The sequence below is a fragment of the Tauraco erythrolophus genome, chromosome 8 (genome assembly GCF_009769465.1).
Source record: "Tauraco erythrolophus isolate bTauEry1 chromosome 8, bTauEry1.pri, whole genome shotgun sequence".
NCBI lineage: Eukaryota > Metazoa > Chordata > Aves > Musophagiformes > Musophagidae > Tauraco > Tauraco erythrolophus.
The window spans coordinates 9311027-9332694 of NC_141472.1; the positions used below are offsets into that span (position 1 = coordinate 9311027).

Here is a 21668-nt window from a genome sequence, read left to right on the forward strand (position 1 = left end):
ATGCCATGAAGTAAACATAATCTTGTCTGAAAGCAATTCTCTTGCTCATTGCAATATAAAAATATCTATAGCAGACAATACTTTGCATTTTGACAGAGGCTCAAGATTTATGTCTTTTGCACATAATTAATTAATTTTTACTAATTTTTACATGGCAAATGTAGAAGAGTTAGTAATAGGCCATTTAAAAATTCTAAGCAACATTAAAAACAAAAAGCAACGTTTCAGCTGAACGACTGTCAGTTACTCAGCTTACAAGGAAAGGGAAAAGGATATCACAGAACATGATGAATCAATCCAAAGTCAGTGAGCATCAATTGACTTTAGCAGACTTTGTGTAAGGCCTTACAGAGACCTAGATATTGAAAAATACCTTAAAAGAGATATCAATATTAAAAAAATCATAGTTGAGAAGGACAAAAAGAGGCAGTACAAGAGATGCAGTGTCTCAAGACAAATTGAGTGAAAGGATTAAGCAAAACAATGGAGGGCAACAAAGTAAGTAGGACAAATTTGTGGAACAAGTCATTGCATGTGAGCATAGAAAATTCACTGAAGAGAAACGGTCATAAAAAAGGAAAGATTTTTGAAGAAGTGACTGCAAAAGTTAATCCTAAGGCAAAACATCAGAGTATATTTAGAACCTTTCAAATTGCATTGAAACTGAATTTTAAGGTTAGTAGTGGTGACTTGGAGGGATAAGATTCAGGTAGGCAAACTCACAGACAGTACAATCACTAAAGAATGGTTTCCTTAAGAATGAATGTTTAAAATAACAGCAAAGAGGGTAACAGTGTATTCAAGATAGCACAATGTGACAAATACATGTAGTGAAAAGAGATAATATTCAAAAACAACACCAAGAGTTCTAGCAGAGACAGCTTAGGATGGTGAAACGATATTTCAGATAGTAAAAGGCATTTTACAGTGAGAGATGTCAATGATAAAACTGAAGCTACTGGAGAAATAGAACGTCTGTCTTAAAAATGAAGCACAGCTTTCAGTTAACAGCTGGTTTCAGAAATAATTTTTAAATTACTACCAAAAATAACTCTGATGTCAAATGTAAAAAGAAGCCTTCAAAGTTACATGTTTGTTCGTTCTGCTTTGCATTATGCTTGACACTTTTCAGTTATTCTGCAGTGACTCAAGATAAGAGAAAATCAGGAGCTTTTTTTTCCCCTGTACCTTACTGTTAGTAGCTGATATATTTCAGAAGGAGGGAAGGAAGATAAGAAGGCTAGAATGGGAAAAAAAGCTTTCACTTTGACAGAATAATATTTTTTCACTTTTTTCCAGGTACTGTGCAAAACAGGACATACTGTGTATCCAAGTTCTAGAAGCATAGGTTAAAGAGGCTTTGGGTTTTTGTGTGTACTCCACTTCCACCCTATTCTACAGCACAGGGCTAATCTGGTCTTACCACTGCACCAGGCATCAGTCCCATCTGACTACCAAGTCCAGATTTCTCATCCAGTCCTGCCATCTGAGCTGCAAAAGGCTGAAAAAATAACATGGGTGACTTTAGCTGTCAGTCGTTTTGATGGATCATAAAGAAAAATCCATGCAACTAAATCTTCATTGTTTACATTGACTTTGCAGCACTAGGAATGAAATTATTGGTTTAATCATTAAAATCATCTTTCCTGTAAATTTGAGGTGGTTTTAGGCTTCATAGACCAGTCAAATGCATCATATTTTCTGCCTTCTATTCTGACTCTACCTCCACTTGAATATTAAACAAATGAGAAAATTACCTAAAAAGAGGAAAGCTTCCTGTGAAATTGATTAGATTTCTTTCACCACCTTCAAATTTAAATCACACCTTAACTTCACCTGCAATATTCCTTTGTGTCTTCTAAGCCTTTCTTTTGTTTTCACTTACTGTGCTTCAAGTTCAGAAATCTTCAGGTAAATGGAAAGGTAGCTGATTTTATGATTTCAAATTAGAATTTTTAAGCGCGTTGCCTTTATCCAGCAAAGTTGAAGGCCACTGTTTGTCCATGCCAATTCACAAATGAGTTAGGGCCCCTGCCCTAACTAACCTTCAGTGCCCTCCCTTCTTCTGCAAGCACATAGTTGAAACCAAGAATTTCATTTGCTTTGTTCAGAGCCAGGTCCTCACTCGTGGCAGGCCAGAGCTCACAGTGGCTGAGAAGTAACAGCACAAACATGCATTCAAGTCTTCTAAGATTTATAGTTTGTTCCACATCAGGATTGGTCCCCAAACACATATTCTGCAAGGCTGGAGACTGCCTAACTTCAGAGACAGGAATACAAACCAAAAATGTCTTAGATCTCTGGCCACACCTATTCTTTCATGTTTTCTGTGGAAATCTATGAAGGATGGTGGTCTAACACCCATCCTGGTGCTCCTGGGCTTCTACGGGATTCCTCTGTGCTGAAGATATTTACTGGGGCTGAATCTGCTGGATTCAGGACTGTTTGGAAAGGTGGTTAAGTCAAGAAGTGCTGCCCAAGCTTGCAAATTGTTGGCCTAACATGAATATTTCAGCTTATTGTCAGTATAACTCTATTGTTTTGCAGTAATGTTACAGGAACGACGTAGTGAGAAATCAAAACAGATCTCTTCCAAACAGCAATGAGTATGTAACTGAATATACTCGAGAAATTCAAATATGTATTTCATTATCAATCGTAATTAGTGCTCCATAGAATTTGGGGGGGGGGGGGGGGGGAGGGGAGTCTTGCAGAACGTGTTGTCTGTATCTATAGCTGGTTAGCACTATTTTTCACAAACAATTCCTTACCTAACCTTCTCAGTGTTTGTCTAAACAATTCCAGCAAGAAGTATGCTTAACCACATTTTAATGTCTTTCATTAGTTATGTTATTTATAATTAATCTGATTTTTTCTTTTCTGCATTCCTAATGTGGTACAACAGTTTCCCTGCATTATTGTTCAGAACACTTGGGTTTAAGTCAGCTGGAAGTCATGGAACTCTACTGAGGGTTTTAGATGTGGACATCTTGGCTTTTCTAGATGCTAAAACCTATTGCGAAAGGTGTGTCCTTTCCAAGGTTTTCAACTTGCTCCAATTTTTGGCAGAACTTGCGCTGCCGCTAGCTGCTGCCTCTCATGACTGGGAGACAGGAACTGCAGGCACAGCATTCCACGTTCACTGACGCAAAGAGAAGTTACTGTGTATCATGTGGATCTGGCCCAACACTCGCTTCACTTTCTACTAAAGGAAGTGTAAAACTTACCCTGCTTAGTCCATCTGGTCCTGGGTGGGTAGGATGCCCTGGAGGACCAGGGTCACCAGGCTGGCCAGGGATACCAGGTTCACCATCAATCCCTTGAGGACCACGAGGACCCTGGAAAGGAAATCAGAAACGCCGACAGTGTGCAAAGGTATTCAATAAAATCATTGCAACTGGCAAACAGCTGCGTCATTTGTGATAAATCTGTACTTCTACAGAAAAATCTTCAAACAAAAAACTTTCCTCAAGACCTGTTCCTGCTTTCAGATCAGAAGCACTGGCTAAAATTAGTCACGGATCCAACACACAAGTAAACTGCAGTAATTCCTCTCTCTTTCAGAAATTCAGGCATCCTCTCATTCCATACTAGAGTACACTATACCTGAAAAACTATTTGACTTTGCACACAATATGGAATATCACTAATTTACTTCTACAACACGTACAGCTTGGATTAGTGTACATACATATACGTGCTTAGAAAACCCCAGTGTAAGGCTGGATTTTTACAGCCTCCTGACATTATGGATGGTTTAGATAGCTTGTAGTATTGCTGAGCTCTCAATGCAGTTACACTGCCAAAAACGCACAGTAACTCCCTTGGTGTCGATGTTCCCTTTAGCAAGTCTTTGCAGGATAGGCTAGGTCATCCCATTGCTCCTATTTTCATCATCCTCTTTTGATTCCTAAACTGCATTCATCTTACCTTGTATCAGAACTAAAATTAAATATGGAAGCAGCTAATAAAACATTAGTGGGACAAAATCGATAGCAACAGAGTCAATAAAGATATACTCAGCCACGAACACAGACTTCAAAGTGCTTGTCACTACTGCTTCCTTCATTAGAATAAAACGCTTGACTATGGGGAGGAAAAATTTCATTCTATATAATGAGCTCTTCTCCTTTAAGGATCCTTAAAACTCTGGAAGCCTGGCTCAGTGAGTCATCTTTACAAACACAATTATAATCAGACAGATTGCTTGTGTTTCCATGAGACGAGGACTGTGTTTCCTTGCAGTCTGCGACACATTTCAGTGGAATTTATGTCTGAACTAGTACAGCTGGAACTAGCATGGTTCGCACGTTAAAGAAAAAGCATTCCCTTGGGAAAGGGCTACACTGGGATAGCATTTACAATAGGATTCCTGGAAACTCCCAGTGAACGAGCTAGATTTCTTAATTCTCCATCTATCTTTACGGTCTGAAATTCCTGTAAGCCCAGAAATCAGGGAAAATCTTTTTCTTATCAGACATACATGTACACACGCCCTCCTTCCTACTCACAGAATGAGCTGTGAATAGGTGGTATTCTGAAACAAACGAGAAGATTTCTGCATGTTGGATGGAAGCAGAAGGTTCTAGCAGAAAACTTTACCGTTTAGTATTTCTATTATAAACAGAATTACGCACTGCCAAACCTAAAAGTGCACACTGTCCAAAGGAGGAAAAGAATGAGTTACATGCTTTCACTTGTTCTCAAAATAAAAAGAAAACAAAACTAAGCACTAGAGGAAAAACCAGTTGCCTATAAAGAATTGAGAAAGTTTCTATACGACTACTGATTTTCAATATCCAAACCACAACACCTTAACCAAATCTGATCCAGAAAAAGGTCTTTTTTTCATTTCTTTTAAGAAAATGATCTACTTTTTAGTCACCAAAAATCAACCTGCTTCCACAGCAACACTGTAACTCCTCACCTCAAAATCCCCAAAAAGCATGTTTGTATTTGTAGGCAGCAACAAATTAGCAGTATATAACAAAAGTTTGGGGTTTTTTTTAATAAAATCTTGATTATAATTTTATTTATTTTATATTATTTATCTCTTTATATGTATATTTTAAAAAGCCTTTTCATTTTCTTTCACCAGCTTAAGATCAGCGAAGTTTAAAAAGATAAAAAGGAAAAAACTTCTCACACAGGCCACGAGGTGGCACGGTTTAAACACGCCAGTTCCTCAGTCTGGCCCATTGCTGCTGCTGCTCGGGAAAACATTACAGGGTTTGCTTGTCATGGGATAAAAGGAAATGCAGATCATGGTAGAACACTCTCAAACTATCTATTTTAACTGTTTCTGCAGTTACAATCGAGTGTAAATCCACATTGAAACAAAACATATGGATGGTTCTGAGGATGCTCAACCTTATTTTGTCTTCAACAATAATTTCAAAAGATCACCTAAAATTTCATCAAGCTCCAAAACTTCTCCCCAGATGTATTTTGCAAATGCAAACATGCTATTCCCTAGCTGTTTCTCTCTCATTGCTACACTAACAAAGAATGTGAAGTAAGAAATATGCTAATACTCCTGAATTCATTTTACATCCAAGGGTCCTGCTTTTGTAAAAGGCAGACATCCATACCAAGGTTGGAGCTCCTTCTGCTCACTAGTCAGTAGAAGCCCATTTAAAGAACAAAATAAGCCAAAGAAACAAACAGCTTGGAAATGTGCTTAGTGGTTTTATAATATCACCAGTCAGTAATGTATTTACCCAGATTAATTTTACGAAGGGTGTCTGTACAAGGTTACCTGCTCCATGAGGTATTTTAAACCAACTGCAAACACTATGCAGAGAGGTTTTCATAATATAAACTGCAGGTGTGAGCTAACATTGTTTTTCCACAAGTATAAATAAAAACTCCAGCACTAGCAGTCACTCTGTATTTAAAAGCAGTGCTCTTTGGTCTCAGACCTACATTCTGACACACCCACAGCTCACCAGAATCTTTGATGTAACACTTTCAAAGGAGATGACTGGCCTAATCCCTTGAAAGCAGTGTAAGAACCGGTGTGAAAAGAACTCAAAACTATTTACGGCCTTTTGGTATTTTAGGTGCTTCCAGCCAGAGACATACAAGGGATGCATGGCACAGAATCAGAAATTGTTTAGCATCTCCTTGGTAATATTGCACATTAGGAAAGCTCTTCAGACATCTTTATGAACACAGTCAAGATTCCTCTGCACATCATAAGGTTTCAGAATTTCTCCCAGAATTCTTTTAAGCATATTGATACTCATTCAATAGACAAACATCTAGGTCTAGAGAGCAGCAGTGGCTTGGCATCCATCTCAAAGAGGCTGTACACTTGCTCCAGTGCTTTAGAAGTGTCACTACCATCTACGGACAACAGGCACATACGGAGGAACAGCACAAAGGAGTCAGTTTTAGGCCTATGCCTAAACTCAGTATTGGCTTGCTTTGTCCTGAGGGATAGGGAAATATCTACACAGAAATTACAACGGTACAACTCTAAAATCTGCTTTTAGCAGCTTTGTCTGACCTAGCTTTTTCAACAGGAACGTGCTGCATTGTCTTTGGTATTTCCAGCACTCCCTTTTGGCCTTTCTGTGGTTCTCCACATGCAGACACTGAAAATCCCTTATGAAGTCTGTATTTCCACTGAGCAATCTTGATTACATTATTCACCAGCATACCAACATATGTAGTCACGTATTAACTCCTGCTAACTTCCTGAGCTTTGTCTTTTCTGAAATACTGGGAGCCACACAGCTCACTGCTTCTGATGCACAGTAGTAATCAGCAAAAAGACAGCAAGTTCTTAAACAGGCAAACGTGATGTTCCACTTTTGTTCTTATTTTTTTTCCTTTTCAGTCCTGAAGAAAGCTGTACTCTCACACACTACTTTGGGAAAGTTTCTTGAGAAAGTATGGCTCTTAGTGAAAATACTGCTAAACCTCTGTCAATTATCTCAAAACATTCAGGTTTCAATTTACCCAGGAAATGGTGAGATATAAACGTTTTTCTGTTTGTTACCTGATTCTTGAAAAATATGGGGAAAGTTCTGGTAACTCTAGAAGACACGGAGACAGTTTCAAGTCATCTAACCTTTTGAGGTTAGTCCAGCACTTGATTTTTGAGATATTTAATAACTTACAGGTCTTCCCTTTGGTCCTCGTTCTCCTCGTGGTCCTTGTGAGCCTGGAGGTCCCTAAAAGAAAGATCAGAAATATTAAGTACCTTTTAAACTAGCTAATGATTAATAAAGCTCTGCAAATATGAAACACAATGCTTACTTGAAAATTAAATTGTGGGACTTTTTTTCACATCACCATAAAGAACACAGCTACAATCATCAAGTATTCAATATTTCCTCTCAATTGTACATTGCCTGAAGGAAGTAGAACTAGGATGCAGAGATCTACAAAATGATTTCATCTCTCATGTGCTCCACAGTTTAATTTACCAAAGGTTTTCTGAATGCTGGAGGCTCTTAATTCAGAGATGTACAAGTTTGAGACACCCTTCCTGCTAGTCGAGAACTGCTCTCTGCTTAGCCACAACCAGGGAGGATACTGCATCTCCTTTACTCCTGCTAGAAAAGCATTCCCCAGCATCAGCCTTGTACAAAGGTCCTCAGGCACGTAGGTACTACAAGTACACATTCATTCACTCAGGGCACAGGCTGACCTGAGACTATTGAAAAATCCCATAATCTTGTTGACTGCTCAAATCCAGCAGCTTTGCAGAGAATACCCATTACAGGCATGGAAGAGTTCTCCCCTTCACATCATCCTCACAGTACAAAAGAGAAATGGCAGAAAGTGGAAAACGCTATCATCAGAAAAACAGAAGATAAACACTCACGGCGGGTCCTGGGCGGCCTCGTATTCCTGAAACCTAAATAAGGGAATATAAATTAAAGTTACCACACAACATTACAGCTATATTTGTCATGACTATGCTATGGAAAATTAGTTCTTGAAAAGTAAATAGCAAGAGAGAAAACTGAAGTACCAGGCAAGTTGTAAGACATTTTTAGGGGAAAAAAAAAAATTAAAATTCCACTGTTTATCTTTCCAGTTTGAAGTCTTTTTATAACCAATATGAACAAAATCTTGGAAGTATCATTGTTATTCTAAAAAAGATTAAACTAGTGAATTACAATTATTTAGTCTCAACTTATCAATTCATTAAATTTGTTTGTCTTCATGCTAGAAAGGGATAATAAAGATAAAAAGTGACAATTTATTTCACTAGTTTTCTCAAGTATCTCTACACTTTCCAAATACTATTTTACCATTATACTGCCACAAAATTCTAACTAAAAACAAAGATTATGATAGAGTTAACGCAATAAGATTTTTTCCCAAAATGCAATTGATGGGAATTTCTAATGTAAGATATGTGAAACAGTGTAATTAATTCCATTCCCTTCATTCTTGGGCTGTATATTTTTGTTGTATTTCCTTAATTACTGCTTGAAAGGACTAAAATGTACACTTCTAGGGCGTGCTGATAAATTAAGAAAAAAAAAACGGACTTACAGGTGGCACTATTCCAGGTTCTCCTTTTTGTCCCTGTAGGAAAAAGATACAAAAACATCAGAGGGCAGAAAACTAGTGAAAGTACAATTAACAGCACCAGTTTCACCAATACCGTCCCTGTGACTGTGACAAATGCTAAGACTGCTCTAAGGATACAACTGAGACTAAATTAAAGTACCTACGATATCTAATCCATACCATTTTTAATGAATATGGACACTGGTTAAATGAAGGCTATAAATTAACAGACTTTCTCTAACTGTGTAACATACTGGCTGAAAAAAGAGTCAAACTAAAAAGTACCATGATATTTAAGTACTAGAAAACAGGTTGAACTTCACTTATTGAATGATTTGATTCATACGAAATGCAGAGCCCAGAGCAGCATTCAGATTCCATTTCTTCTAGGTATTAAATTAAGATTCATATACTTAAACCTATGGACATAAAAAACCTGCATGACCATCTGCAGCGTAGGGACAGGATACTAAATATTGTGTAGCTTCAGAGTGAAGGACACGGCGTTTGCCGTTTGCCTTTTCTTTGAGCTGAACATGTTGACAATGATTACATGTTACATAAAATAACTGGGTTTAGACCTATTGGTGGAAGCTGTTTTATTAAAGGAAAAAAGGGACTCTGTAAAGATAAAAAATTTCCTGCCTTCATTATCAAGTAGCAATAAGCTGGTCACAGTTCATTTATTTCCATAAAGTACCTCTGTACAGAGAGCTACTCGGTTTTGCTGAGCATATATATTTGATTACCTACAAATTATTTCCATTATTTCTCGTACCTTCTTAGTATCTGAGAAGCTCATTTACTGTAATGTCTTTTAATCTCTTCTGTAAGAATAGATTCTCTTTGTTTAATTGCACACTATGAGACACACTGCGCACAGAAGTGTAGCTCTGTACAAGAACACATGGAATCATAGAACGGTTTGGGTTGGAAATGTCCCTAAAGATCCTCTAGTTCCAATCCCCCTGCCATGGGCAGGGACACCCTCCACTAGACCAGGTTGCTCAAAGCCTCATCCAACCTGGCCTTGAACACTTCCAGGGATGGGGCAGCCACAACTCCTCTGAGCAACCTGTTCCACTGCCTCACCACCGTCATTGTAAAAAATTTCTTCCTTAGATCTCATCTAAATCTCCTCTTTCAGTTTAAAGCCATCACCCCTTGTCCTATCACTACACGCCCTTGTCAAAAGTCCCTCTCCAGCTTTCTTGTAGGCCCCCTTTAGGTACTGGGAGATCATCCTGGTTCTTCAATAATGCCCAGACCAAGCGTCCCCGTTGAGCACTCAGGCTCCGGCAGATGCACCTCCTGCAGAGCCTCCTGTTGTAAGAGACCCTCACAGGTACTTGGGTAGTGGTTGCCAGTGTTTTACGTAGCGTTGACTCAAACACGGCCATGATGATATGCAAGCTGCCTTGGGCAGCCTGAACTATTATCACAGAGAAAGCAGAAAGGATGCCAAAAGCCTGTTTTCAGCACAGCTTCACACATTTAAATATGGCTGAGTATTTTTATATTTGTGCAATCCTCCAGTGATTCACGGGCAAGTACATGAAATAATGAACTACAACTGCAGCAAATGCAAGAAAACCAAAATTCTTATTAAAAACACTGTTCAGATCAAAGAGCAGTATAAAATATTTTCAAAAACTTGAATTTCTAAGTATAACTGAATCGGAGCTCATCACATCAATGCTGTGCGGTACCAGCTAGAAAGCAGAATAGTTTTTAGCAGCCAAAGGTGTCACTTAGGCTCCTGTAAACACACCTGACCTCAGAGCAAGACGGGCTGCAAGGCCGATGCACCAGCCGTGTGTCACACCTCAGGGGTGGCCCCAGCCTGTGGGCAGTGGTGCAACAGCCACCCCTGATTGATACCTGAATTAGCTGTAGGTCAAAGCTAGTGCAAGGACAGCGAGACAAGATGTAGTAATGCCTTGCACCACAATACAGACATGCCTCCTGCACAAAGTTTTAACAACTCCAGCAGGAAGAGTTGAGGAGTTGTGCTACCTACTGCACACTGGCAGCTGTCTCAAGGAAAAAAAAAAAAAAAAAGATGAAAGTTTTAACAGTTTGTCTTCTAATGACCCAGTGGTCCCTTCCCTCCTTTTGTGACACTGCTAGAGATGGAAACAACTAAACTACTCAAACTGGAATTCCTTTGATGTAGGCAGCAGCGATTTTCAGCCAGGGCATTCTCTATATTAAGACCAGTAGTTTTGCCTGCATCCCAGCATATTTTCCATGTGGACTGCAATCTCCCTAGCCACTGAGGAAGACCAAGAGGAAAGAATTAAGTGTTTTTAACGGAGGTTATATTAATTTCTGTGAAGTGCTCCAAGGAGATACAAGAGATTCTTTTAACAGCTGTAATACATTTACGATAAAAAGGAAAGGAAATCTTACCTTTCTTCCTACCTATTCAAAAAGACAAAAGAAGAAAAGAGAGGAAATTAATGTTTTTACTCTGGAGACAGAGCACAGTAGGAGTCGAATGAAGTTGTTGCAGCTAGAGTCATCCCCAATCCTGGATGCACAGAAGATGGTGTATTGCTGACAGGGAGCTGGGGAAGTTCCCAGGAACACACGTGCTCCCTTGTTCAGTGTGAAGAATCAGAACGGTTTGCAATGAAGTTCCCCAATTCTCAGCCTTTTTCAGCGTTGCACAGACTAAGAAAAAACACTTTAGGAAAGCAGAATATCTTGTGAGGAACTGTCAGAAGCTGGCCTAATGATTGACAGTGAAGTCAAAGGAAGCCTTATTGCTGACTTCAATACAAGCAACGTTGATGGATCCAAACATACTACATGGTATTTTTCAAAAGACAGAGGTAAGTGACAGATTTTTTGACCTTTTCTTGTTTGAAAAGAACCTGCAATACCATGTGCTTGAATTCAGAGACTTATAATCACACTCATATCCACAAAATCCTTCAGAGGAATATTTTAGTAATACCTTGAATAACAGTAAGGAATTCTGGAATTTATCCATATTGCTTTTAGATTTGTCGGGTGTACCTTGTTGGTGTTGGCCTAATGCCTCACAAAACACAGCAGGACACACCATCTATTTATTAATGCTTGCCACATCTTGCTCCATTGCTCCATTACACAATTCCCTACTACATGTTTTTATCACTACTTTGTTCTATATTAAGATAACCAACAGCAATTATAACTCCTGAAGAAATTGCTTTAATTATTATCTATAGAATGGAGTTCAAATAATGCAATACACAGTATTAATGAATGTTAATTGCAAGTCAAGGTATTCTCTCTTAGGAAAACTGGGAGGGATTGCTTCATCCAAGACTCTCCAGGAAAAAGAAATGGACTGGTAAAGACATAATCTTTAAGGCATACCACAGAAAGTATGCAAACAGAGAGTTAAGAATACTTCACCTTAACTTTTTTTCTTGTGTCTTACAAGAGGATCACATACCCATGCTTCCACTTTAGGGAAATATTTTATACTATTTACGCTTTGTTTACATATAATGGTAACATTTATTCATCTATTGGAGATACCTCAATCCAAGTATTCTATTAACGCACACATTTATTATATATATTTCTACAATAAATATATTTTTATATAATATATTTTATAGATATGTCTTCCAGTTCCAGATGGATCACAAAAAGAAGCAAGATTTCAACCTCCTTGAAATATCAAGATGGAATTCAGATCAACCTTTTAGTTAAAAAGCCATTTGGGCTTATATCAGATTGATAGTCAGAAGAAAATTGTTTTCAGAGCCAGCTCAGGTGCAACCCAAGATGAAAGATAACTGCCAAGTATCTCCTATCTTCAGATTTAAACTTTTACCCTGGAAATACTATCAGAAATTTCAGTAACATGAGGTTCCTAGCCCTTTGGTCTGTCTCTCCATTCAAAATAACGATCTGGAAAGCAAGCTTACCAATGCCGGTGTCAAAATCGCGGGTTGTATGGGGACACACAGGACAGCACTCTCCCGGGGGCACCTGCGGGTTCTCACACTCCAGCACATCTTGACACTGGATTTCATCGCAAAGAATAGCTCCGTTGTCACAGACGCAAATTTGACACGGTGAGGGCTTCCAAATGTCCCTGTTCAGGTACATCTGGCCATTCTGAGTGCAGGCTATTTCTTCAACATCTTCCCCTGGGATAAGAGAGAGAATATACAACACATTTTCCAACTGTGAAATCAAACGAGAGGTAGATCTGGGTAAGGTAAGAGCATATTTGGAGATGAGAAGCAGCATCACATACATGAAGAAAACAGCCCACTAGCATAGCTGAAATTAATATAAAGGACTTTTAAATGTCATCTTAAAGGTCTTTCTTATTTTACCACTTTATTTCTTGATCAGAAAGAAGTAGAATAGAGTCACCATGGAGTGCACAAACCCACCACAGTATCCAATGAACACTGCCTCATGAGCCTCTGGGATGTCATTCTGCTCAGTGGGGTACTAACTCTGCATTGAGGAACTCCTGCCACGTGCCTGCTCTTTGTCGAGCACAGGGCATTAAGAGACATCTGACTGGGGAGAAGAAACTGAGAGATTTTGTACGAAACAGGCTACACTGCCTGCTCCCTGCCGCAGGTAGCTTACACAGCCAGACTTATCACAGCGTTGAACAGACATGGTAGTCCTTGTTGAAATGAAAATAACCTCATTTATTGGGGTCTTGGTGTAAGGTAATACCAACACGGAGAATCAAATCTTCCAAACAGGACAGTCAGTCACTGTCCAGTGGCAACAGCAATCTCCATCGCAAAGGTACTTGCAGCAGCATTTCCAGCTGAGTGAAGAGAGGATCCTCAAATTATTTATTTTGCTCATGTTTTATAATCCAGCTGGTCATGGCCCTACACAATTACTCCAGCACACACATAAATTATTGCTATGGATATATTAACTACATACAAAATATCTCTTAAATATTTTGCCTATATATATTTCTCCTATGTGGCTATTTATATAGGAACTGCGTTGACTGACTATACGTATGTCCTGTCTATGGACATATTCACACATTTGTACGGAGGTCATTCTATTTTATTGATGTTGCATATGTCATTTTTAACTTAATCTACTCCATTTACAGAAGGTTTACGTTCTTTCTTGTCTTGAAACTATCACTTTTCTCTTTTTCCCTGAATTCCAATTTAGAATTGATTTCTTCTTTTATTTATAAATCCATTCAGTACAGTTTTTGCTCTCTCCTCACCAACCAATCTACTGTCACCAAGGTGGAACTTCTCTGGGTTGAATCCATAACTTAGAAATTTCAAAAATTTCCCCATTTGACTGACAGCAGCATTTAAGGGGACATAACCATCTGTTTAGGTACTGTCTTATCCATAATTAAGTCTCTACCTTTGTTTTCTTCCTATTCTGTAGGCAAATATGCCAAATATCTGGATTATTTTTTAATCATGAGGTAAGTATATCTCAGTATCTTCCCCTAAAAATATGTCTCATAGAGAATTAAAAAATCAAATAAAGTGAAAACTTTTCTTTGGGTATCCAACATTTTACAGAACGCCTTATCAGCAAAAAGAAGGTTTTTTCACTTTGGCCTAATGAATATTTCATCCTCTAAAGGAACAGAAGAGCCCGCAAAAGCAATAAACTGTCCCCAGGCTGCCCCTACACACGGGTCACAAACCCGCAAACCAAGAACCCCAGTACCAAGATGCCCTCTGAGTCACAACCAGCAAAGCTGTCACATGCAGTCCAAAGTGATTCTCCTAACCCCTGGGATGCTGTGGAGAGGATTAAGCTTACCTGGGTGGTAGCTCCCTCTCATCACAGAAACCTTCCTATCAAAAACGTCTTTGAAGCTGCACAATTCAGTCAAAACCATGATCTGAAAATTCCCAACAACCCTGATTTCTAACTGATACAAGACTAGGAATAGGGGCAATTTATATGTGTATATATAGACAGAGAGAGGGGACATATCCCACTAGTCAAAGATCATGACCACTATTTTTTTAAGAAAACCTGTTATTAGCGTAAAAATTAACAGCTCTAAGCACAGGGACAGTATCACTGTTCTATGCATTTCTGTCCAAATTTAAACCAGATGTAAACAGAAAATCACAAAGTAATAAGTATGACCAGATTTGGAATTTCAGTTTCATGCCTTAACTCAAGGCCAGTTACTCCATCAATGTCAAAGCCCAGAGAAATGGAGCAGATGTGTCATTAACTGTTGCCTGCCATCACTGACTTCTGCAGCTTTCTAACAGAAACTGAAATCTAAATTTATACCAGGTCAGCTCCTCTCTTCAATCAGTTTATCACACCAACCACGAAATGACTTGAAGGGGTGCTGCAGAAGCTCAGGAGGAAATGTTTTCTGTGTGAAGTAAAGACATCAACCGAGTGTACTGCACAGTCCATTTATGACACTGTGAGAATCATTTTCCAAACTGCAGATCGTATTTTGGAAAGCACTCTTCCCACCTCTCCCTTGTGTGCATGACATAACGTGCTGTCTGACATATTTAGCCTTTTCCCCCCAGATGTCTGGCATATGGTCTATGTCTTCCTTAGTGTATCACCCGCAGAACTCATCGTGCTGTTCAGAAGAGCAGCAGTTTGCATAAATGAAACTTCTAAGTTCCTGAGCCCAAAGTCAGTATTCTGTCATAACTTCAAATAAACCACATAGCAACTGCTTTGGCAAATCAGAGCTGAGCCAGATGGTGACTAGCTTCTGCCTGGGTCCTGCTCAGCCGCTGAGAAAGAGGTAGACAAAGGCAGGGGAAAAAAGCACATACCAACTTCTGGAAATGTACTAAGAAGTCTGTTTTCCTATCAGATCGCAGTTATGCTGATAACAAAACAAAACAAAAAATCCAAGCAAACAAAAACTCCACCTCACAATACTTCTGGAAAACACATTTTTAATTTTAAATCTTTTGATTACGTTTGGTGCTTCTAGTTTTCCTTTCTGCTGTGACTGCATCACACTCAGCGAGCAATCTGAAAAGAGCAGCTATTTCAAAGCCAACTCATCCCACAAGCACATCTTGACATTTTACTCTCAGACCTGAACTGCACGCATGTTATCCATCTACACCCAGACCAGGAAAGGCAACAAAGGAAACCGTTCCACCATTTACTCCCTGGTTTGGATGCAAGTTTTTCTGATTACAGAGACCAAGTCGCAAACTCTACATGTCGCATGTTCTTTCTACCTCTGCAGTTGTAACACAGGGTGCTGAGCAGCTTTAGAAGCAGCTTTGGAAATTCTTAATGTGGCAAAAGGATCTGCTGGCCCATTTACCAATTCCTTTCTTACCAACAAAAGGTACAAATCTAATTGGCATTGGACCTGACCAGAGAACCTACAGGGCTGCGAATCCATTGAAGTTGGTGAGAATGAGTTTCAAAGCAGTTTGCAAATATAAAAGGCAAGGGAGAAGAAATGTCCTATGATATATTAAGGACTCATTCATTCGTGAGCTTGTACAAAGGACCTTCGTGAAAGAGGATTTCAATGAAAAGCACAGTGAGTATAATGCAATTATTTTTCTGCTATAATTGACCTGTTAGGGCATCAGTTTTGCTTTAAGGAACTATTTGGTCAGAAGTCAAACAGTCGATTATAGCTAATATACTAAACCATCATACTCAGAGACTATGCATCAACAGTTTGGAAGTAAAAATCACATCAAGCACTGACATATTCAGGCCCAGTTTCGTGACGACACTGATATCGAACTAATTACTGGGAGGAGCGGAACACACGCCAGCCCAGCCACTAGATGGCTGTCAAAGCCCGTCAGTCATCACAATCAAACCTCAAAGAAGTTCCTGCAGCGTAAAGGTGTGCAGGGCACACCCTGCTTTGGGCATTTTGTGCTGAGCTCATTTTCCTTTCAAGTAAATTTGCCTCAAGGTTAATTCCACTCCTCAACAAGCCACCAACAGGACAAGCATTTTAAAAGACAGCATATGAAACCGTGTCAATCTGGCACCACTAGATATACATAGTTTTGAAATCCACACCTGGAAATTCACTGCTGCTTCGTTCACTGTTTAAAGTTACTCCTCATTATTATACTCCTACTGCTTTCCCAGACTTCTGGTTCACACCTTGCATGTGAACAAGGAAAGGTGTGGACAAGGAACGAGGTAGAACAAAAAGAAAGAAAGAAGAAAAATGACACCATAAAAAGAGAATATTAAGCAGAGCAGGGTATAACAGTGTCTTGAGCTAAAGGATTTTAAAAGAAAATGATAAGAAGGGGGAGAAAAGAAAGATGACTCCACACGTACAAACAGGGAGGCTTGCTGAAGCTGTCATCCTAAGGTCTTATTTTTCCTTGCAGAAATGTCCCCAAAGCCCCAAACTATATTCTCCGGCTCCCCGTCTCTGCTTACGGACAACCTAATATGGAAGCAGTCAACCGCCATTACCTCAGCTGAAGAGAAGACAGGTATACGATGGAAGGGAATACATCTCTCCATGCCCTACTTGGGAAAAAAAATGGCCTGAGCAAAATTTGCAGGCAAGCAGGTTTTCTGCAGACATTAACTACTTCGGTTCATAGATGAAACAGTAAGGGAAAGCAAGGGATTTGACAGTAAAGCAGCTCCATTTGATGGCATTTTCACTAGTCCTACCAACACGATAACTAAAGGAGCCTAAAGGCTGAGAGACCTACAGCAGGACAGAACACAGTCCACTAAAGGCAGAAAAGATGGCAACTGGTATTGAGGGCACAGTCTGCCAGTTTTATTCTTTCTCCTGCCAAGAGGGACTTCTTGATGCATATTGTAACTAAACTCCAATGCTTTTACATTGCTTAACATAAAAAGACTGGAACAGAAGAGGTATGTAACGAAGAAGGGTTGGAAACAAAACCAACTACTAGTGCAGGTAGCTTCTCAACTTCTCTTTCTCATCCTGACGTTAGTTTGTGAAAAGTGCAAAGAAATACGAGATCACATAGATATGGCAGTTCTTACGTTTAAAAAAAAATTCTAGAGTATGAAATCCTGAGTTTCAAGTTATGAATTCCCAAATTTAATCCTGCTGACTCACAAAGCAGAGGTGCAGAAGTAAATCAAAGCGAAAGACGATATGCGCTAGCAACCATTTTGCAGATGTACTGTTGTGCATGTGTACAGACTGCCAAGAGAGGGACAAGAGGAGCTTGGTGTTAATAATCTCTGATTGTCAGACTGTTGCAACAATAATACAGGGCTTGATCCAGTTCCCATTAAATCAATGGAAAAAAACTCTCATTTACTCCACTAAGAATCAGACTGCCTGTTTTGTTTACCTTTTGATAACTTTTTTTGAAGTGTAAATAAAGTATTATCCAAATTATTGTGCCATGCAAATTATAATGTAAACACCAATTATTTTGAAAATTAGATACTTTCCAGGAGTGCTGATAAATACAAAACCTATTTTGCATTTATTGCACAGAAACAATTTTTGTTAATAAAGATAAGAACATGCAGTTTATGTAAGTATTTTAGAGATACATACACGAGGATGAACCTGAAATCCCTTACCAACAAAGGCTGAACTGATTCACTCAATCAATTCACTTAATGTGAAATATTTGATTGTCAAATTGAAATCAAATTTGCATTCAGACATTTCCATTCAGACACATCATACATCTCATTGAACTTTAGTTAACAGCTACAATACAACAATGCACTTAAACCCAAGTAACTCGCATTCTTTTGGAAACACCGACCACTAACAAGGTCTGAAACACATTGTTAATTCACCAAGGGTTACAGAAGATGAATGTTCCCTTGGTGGCTTCAAATGTAGTTTAAGTATCCCTGCATAGCCAAGAGAACAAGCAATGAATGACGTGTACAGATTCATCATGAGTATCATGGAGAGGATTTATTCATTACAGGATTGTGTAGATGAATAACTAGCACAGACATTCATTGGTCTGAAAGAAGATGACTTTATCAAAGTCTTGTGGCTCTGTGCTGTTTTCTGCCAGCTGAAGGTCCAGATGAACATTTAATTTTGCCTTTTCCCTATGGTTTCCTAATGAAATTAGGCTTATGTGATCATACTGGCTGCACTGTGACATCTGTGTCCCCAAGCCCATTTGATTCCAGTGGCTGATTTCAGCCAAATTTAACAGAGACCTTGTGAGAGACCAGGTCACTAAGACAATTGTGCTCCTGCAAATTTTGTGAACAGGCACAGTTAGGAAGAGAAGGAAGTTCCACGTTAGTGCCCCATCAAGGCTCCCTTGTAAAACAAGTGGATAACAACAAATCCCTTTCATTATACTTTTGGGAACACCCACAGGCACACAGTTTAAAACACAAACCTGTAGCAAACCAGGTTTCATCAGTACTGTTTCTTAGGAAAAGAGGTGAAGTTTTTTAATCCATCCTGCAGAGTTCCTGCTTCAAAAACTCCCAGAGGATAATTTGCAAAGTTGACAATAAAAAATGTTTTTAAAAGCATTCCACAGATTAAAAGATGGTAAACAGTCTTAATTCCAAATGAGTTTCAATGTGATCGAGGGGGTCAACCCTCTAGACAGGGAGCTGCAACTCTTTGTGCCTTGTTTCAGAAGTAGAAAAGTCCCAGGGTGTTCTCCTAAATGATGTAGATAATTTTAAAACACGTATTTTAGGACTGGAAAATTACAGACCCAACTGTTTTTCCTGCAGAGTCCACAAACAATGTTAAGTATGAATAAACACTGCTAAGTATCAAGGTGGAAGTCAGCTCCCAAGCAGAGACTTAATTGCTATAGCAGTTAACCAAAGCCTTACTAAAAACATATACTTTATGGCTGGGCAGTCGCTTCTGGCGGGCACTGAGGGGTGGAAGTTCACCCTCTGAGATTTATCAACCAAAAAATCCAACCTTCAAGCTCTAAATGACAATCCAGAGGCAGAAAGCAACAGCAAAACAATATACCCTGACTCAGAAGAGGTAATCTCCCAGGTAAAGGGCTCTGAGTGTGATCTGGCAACTAGGTTTTGTCTCTTCCAGGAAATTGTGCCAAAATAAATAGGTCTGTTTTCCACTCAGCACTGTGATTCTAGATTTGGCTGAATAGGGAAAACCGAAAAGGAAAAACTATGCTTAGGATACCGTTAGACTGCTCTGAATGAATTCTAAATTAACATCCAAAGCATACAACTGCTTCTCCACTGTTTCCTTAACTGGATGGAAACAATAGTAGCCTACATTTGGTTTGGTAGTCCATATTTCCCCAGCTCACAAGTTCATGCATTTATGTCTCCATCAGTGCAAATAGAAGTTTTGCTTGTCTTTTTATAGATAAAGCTAGTTTCCAACACAGAACCATCAAGAACAATGTTTTTATTACAAGATTCAATATATGCTCGAAACAAAGGCAGAATATGCTGAGACCCCTTCCAGTAAAAAAGATTTACCACGCTGGTCCCACAGCACTATCCAGTGTTTATTACACCATTCAATTCCCTTCAATCTGTTGAAGTCGTATCTACATGTTAACCGCACTGCTCCTGAGCTCCTGAACAAGACTCAGCCCTTCTAAACACCCCGTCTTACGCTACGGACACGGCAGGGAACTGTGCAGCAGCGACACTTGGCTGAAAGATTGGTCAGGCTGGTTCCTTTCTGATGGTTACTCCACAGTCTTGGATTTGCGTACTTCGAAAGCACTTAGTTAAACTAACTTACAAGAGTTATCCCATGAAAAAGGTTGGATGTAAACATGTTTTTACTTTGGTTTTCTCTGTTTTTACTCTGGTTCACAAGTAGGATATCTGGACATGTTGCTTGGTGCCTGTAGGAGAAGAGAGTGAAAGAGGGAGTTTGAAGAGTCTGATCTGCCAGCAGTGCTTATACAAATACTCTCATATGACAGCAATCAAGCCTGAAGCATACAGTGGGAAATGAAATCACTTCCAAATGTCTAAGGCTGCGCATAGATTGTAATGAGGAGGCATTCAGGGCATGCCTGAGAAAACACTGTCACAGATTTCAGCAGTTGGAGCGAATCAGTCCAAAGCTGCTGTCTGTAGCTGGGTGCCTGGTCTCTGCTGGAGCCCACATGGTCGCAAACGCCCTGCTTGGACTTTGTCATTCAAGGTAGTTACAGTGAAGTCCATTCAGCTATAGCTGCCTGCACCACAGTTTTGGTCCTGACTCAGGGCAGAAAAAGCCCAAAAAGTGTTCTTATCATGGTCAATTATTATGTTTTATTATTTCAGAAGAGGCTTGAGGCAACAGAGATCATTTGTTTTTCTAAGCAAAGTGTTGGAACACATTCTTGACTCTGGGATGACATTTTTAAGCGGAATCACTTTCATTTGCATGAAGACAGGCTAGTCCCATTGAAACAGCAGATTCTTTTGGTGGGGAGCATACAAAGAGAACGATGTGCTGCAAGAGCAGTGGTGGCAGAACAGAGCCAGGGCTCAGCACTACTGAACACTCACAAGTTTGGCAATATAGGCATTGTCTTTAAAATTAAAATAGAATTGAAACTGCAATTAGCTCATTTCCTAAAAGGTAAGAGGCTTCATTCTGGAAGTAAACATGTCCTGACAGTGAGAATTCTGCCCAACCTGCAGCTACTATAAATTTAAGCAAATCTGATCAGGACATAAGGAACTGTGTCTTAATGTATTGAAACTTAAGTCTAAAATAGCAACATTACAATGAAAATGTAATATTCTTCTACCGTCTACTTTGGCTCACCGTTCTGGAATCCATGAATGTTTGATTTTGGTTGTTCCAAAGTCCAGTCTTGGACTGTTGTGCATCAGTAAAAAATAATGCATTTTGGCTGCGAAGAATATTCTCTCAGCCTCTTCCTTTGCCAGTATCAGCAGGACATGGTTTCCACTCACAGTACATTTGGATTCCTGTAGTAAATCTATCTGTGATTCACAAGAAGCCATCTTGGCTGTACAGCCAGCCAGAAAACAATTGCCCAAGCAACAAGCTGTGCAGGGTGAGATTGCACTGTGTCAGCCAGGTTCTGAAATAACCATCCCAGAATTGACCTTTGAGGAATGTCATTGTGAACTAGCCACCAGCTGGACTTTGACCGCCAGCCATTACTCATTGAACTCGATAGCCCCACCAGGTTTCCATTCACCTTGTTGTCCACCCA

The 21668-nt window shown here is 39.4% G+C and overlaps 1 protein-coding gene across 1 annotated transcript in view; it reads right to left on the bottom strand.

Moving 5' to 3' along the window:
• Positions 1-21453, bottom strand: part of COL5A2 (collagen type V alpha 2 chain) — a 63415-nt gene extending 41962 nt beyond the window's left edge. Inside the window, 9 exon segments of the mRNA XM_086615872.1 lie at positions 1424-1501; positions 3228-3338; positions 7128-7181; positions 7838-7870; positions 8518-8550; positions 10948-10959; positions 12445-12689; positions 20272-20333; positions 21251-21453. Of these exon segments, the coding sequence (XP_086471998.1) occupies positions 1424-1501; positions 3228-3338; positions 7128-7181; positions 7838-7870; positions 8518-8550; positions 10948-10959; positions 12445-12689; positions 20272-20333; positions 21251-21453 (831 nt within the window).
• Between the last annotated feature and the right edge of the window lie 215 nt (positions 21454-21668).